This window comes from Lampris incognitus, chromosome 18 (assembly GCF_029633865.1).
Source record: "Lampris incognitus isolate fLamInc1 chromosome 18, fLamInc1.hap2, whole genome shotgun sequence".
NCBI lineage: Eukaryota > Metazoa > Chordata > Actinopteri > Lampriformes > Lampridae > Lampris > Lampris incognitus.
Window position 1 is genome coordinate 40537970 of NC_079228.1, and position 2554 is coordinate 40540523.

Below are 2554 nucleotides of genomic sequence, written 5' to 3' on the forward strand. Positions count from 1 at the left end.
TCTCTGTCTCTCTCCCTCTCTCTCTACCTCGCTCTACCTCTCTCTCCCTCTCTCTCTCTACCTCTCTCTCTACCTCTCTCTGTCTCTCTCCCTCTCTCTCTACCTCGCTCTACCTCTCTCTGTCTCTCTCCCTCTCTCTCTACCTCGCTCTACCTCTCTCTCTCTACCTCTCTCTCTCTACCTCTCACTCTCTCTACCTCGCTCTCTCTCTACCTCTCTCTCTACCTCTCTCTCTCTACCTCTCTCTCTCTCTACCTCTCTCCCTCTCACTCTCCCTCTCACTCTCCCTCTCACTCTCTCTCTCTACCTCTCTCTCTCTATCTCTCTACCTCTCTCTCCCTCTCACTCTCTCTCTCTACCTCTCTCCCTCTCTCTCTACCTCTCTCTACCTCTCTCCCTCTCTCTACCTCTCTCTACCTCTCTCTCTCCCTCTCTACCGCTCTCTCTACCTCTCCCTACCTCTCTCTCTACCTCTCCCTACCTCTCTCTACCTCTCTCTACCGCCCTCTCCCTCTCTCTCTCTACCTCGCTCTACCTCTCTCTACCTCTCTCTCTCTACCTCTATCCCTCTCTCTCTACCTCGCTCTACCTCTCCCTCTCTCTCTCTACCTCGCTCTACCTCTCTCTACCTCTCTCTCTCTCTACCTCTCTCTCCCTATACCTCTCTCTCCCTCTCTACCTCTCTCTCTCTACCTCTACCTCTCTCCCTCTCTCCCTCCCTCTCCCTCTCTCATGCTGTTTAGATAAAACTATTAGCCAAGCTGCTAAGACAGGTTGACTAATAGCAACAGAAAACAGACTGAACAGCGTCACTCTAACAACTGACGTCTTTGTAAATAACGTGTTAGACAAACTGACAGCAAGGTGAGTGTCGGCATTTAGATGTGAACATGTGCGCACTACAGTCACAGGCCCGTTCGCTGGCATACGGGCCTGTGTAACTGTGTGTCTGTTTGCGTGGTTGACAGAGGCTCTGCCTTGTCAGCAGCTGGGTTTGGATTTGGTCGGCCAACAACGGTGTGCGTCTGTTTGTTTGTGGGGCGCTGAGCCCGTCAGTCTGCAGGTGTTAGGATTTGCATTTCTGTCTAGTTCTGTTGGGGTGGGGTGGGGGGGGGGAGAGGGAGGGAGAGGGAGAGAGAGAGAGAGACTCTAGCTACTGTAGGAGCTGGTATTTGTATTTATGTCGGTGTGGGTGAGAACTTGAGTTCCTCTTTTGCAGACCAACAAGGATGTGTGTACAGTGTAGTGCTGCCAGTCAGTGTAGAAGCCCGTCTGTGTGTCTGTGTGTGTGTCTGTGTGTGTCTGTGTGTGTCTGTGTGTGTCTGTGTGTGTCTGTGTGTGTCTGTGTGCAAACAACTCAGTTTCGTCCCGTTAGGGTTAGGGTTAGGGTTAGGGTTAACCCTAACCCTAACCCTAACCCATGACAGCAGAAATGTGATGTTTGTGTGAGTGTGTGTGAAAATGTTCCACTATGTCAGTAGAGAGGTGTTTAAGTAAGTTGGCTATGTGTGTGTGTGTGTGTCTGTGTGTGTGTGTGTGTGTGTGTGTGTAACTCCTGTCCGTTTCCATCTCTCTCACCATGAGTGCTCCTGTCTTTGATGTGGACCCTCCAGACCTCCTCCTGCGGGGAGCTGCCCTCCGCCGTGCTCGCCTCCCTCTGGACATGCAGCTCGGCGTGGATCCTCGACACGGAGGCGGAGTCCAGCGTGACATCACAGAGCTCCGACGCCCGGCCCAGGCGGAACACGGAGCGGTCTCGCGCCGGCCGGAACGTGTACAGATCCCGTGCCGAGTCGCCTGCCGCCGACCCGATCCGCAGGAGCTGGAAGCAGGGCTGAACCCCCGACAGCATGACTGACAGGCCGGCCAGCCTATCAAAGCGACTGCCTCCACAACTCCCCCGCCCAACTGCGGTCAGTTTTATTTGTGTAGCCCAATATCACAGATCACAAACGCGCCTCAGTGGGCTCTACAGCAACACAACATCCTGTCCCGGGACCCTCGCGTCGGATAAGGAACACCTCCCCAAAAACCCTTTCCCAGGGAGAGAGAATAGGAAGAAACCCGAGGGAGAGCACCAGAGGAGGATCTCTCTCCCAAGATGCAAAACGTGCAAGGGCAAACGTACCACCCCCCTTTCCCCGACCACCCCCCTTTCCCCGACCCCCAGCAGGGACAGGTGTGCAGTTAGAGGCGGCTGCAGGCCGTGGTTGGGTAACACACCAAGATACTGGAGCCAACTTCAGGTCACGGACCGCCGACTGCCACACGCAGGACTATCAACACATCAATATATGGTGCCGTGCAGGGGAAACCGGGCTGGCCTGAGGCCCGGCGAGCTGCTCCGTACTCAGCTCAGCTCGACTTACTGAGGTTAACAACGATGTGCGGGCACATGTGGACGAGGAAGCGAAGCAAGGGTACTGCTTGGTACTGCTTGGTACGAGGGTACAGCTTGGTACGAGGGGTCAGAAGTGACAGGCAGGACTCCTCACTACGAGACAGCGGGTATTGTAGTCCCCCAGAAGCTGGGGTCTGACGGTGGACCACTGCG

At 55.0% G+C, this 2554-nt stretch overlaps 1 protein-coding gene across 1 annotated transcript in view; it reads right to left on the reverse strand.

The window, feature by feature from the left end:
• tcf19l (transcription factor 19 (SC1), like) overlaps positions 1-1852 on the reverse strand; it is a 19014-nt gene extending 17162 nt beyond the window's left edge. Inside the window, exon 1 of the mRNA XM_056298159.1 lies at positions 1579-1852. Coding sequence (XP_056154134.1) covers positions 1579-1852 — 274 coding nt within the window. The remainder of the gene's footprint in view (positions 1-1578) is intronic.
• Positions 1853-2554: the final 702 nt, after the last annotated feature.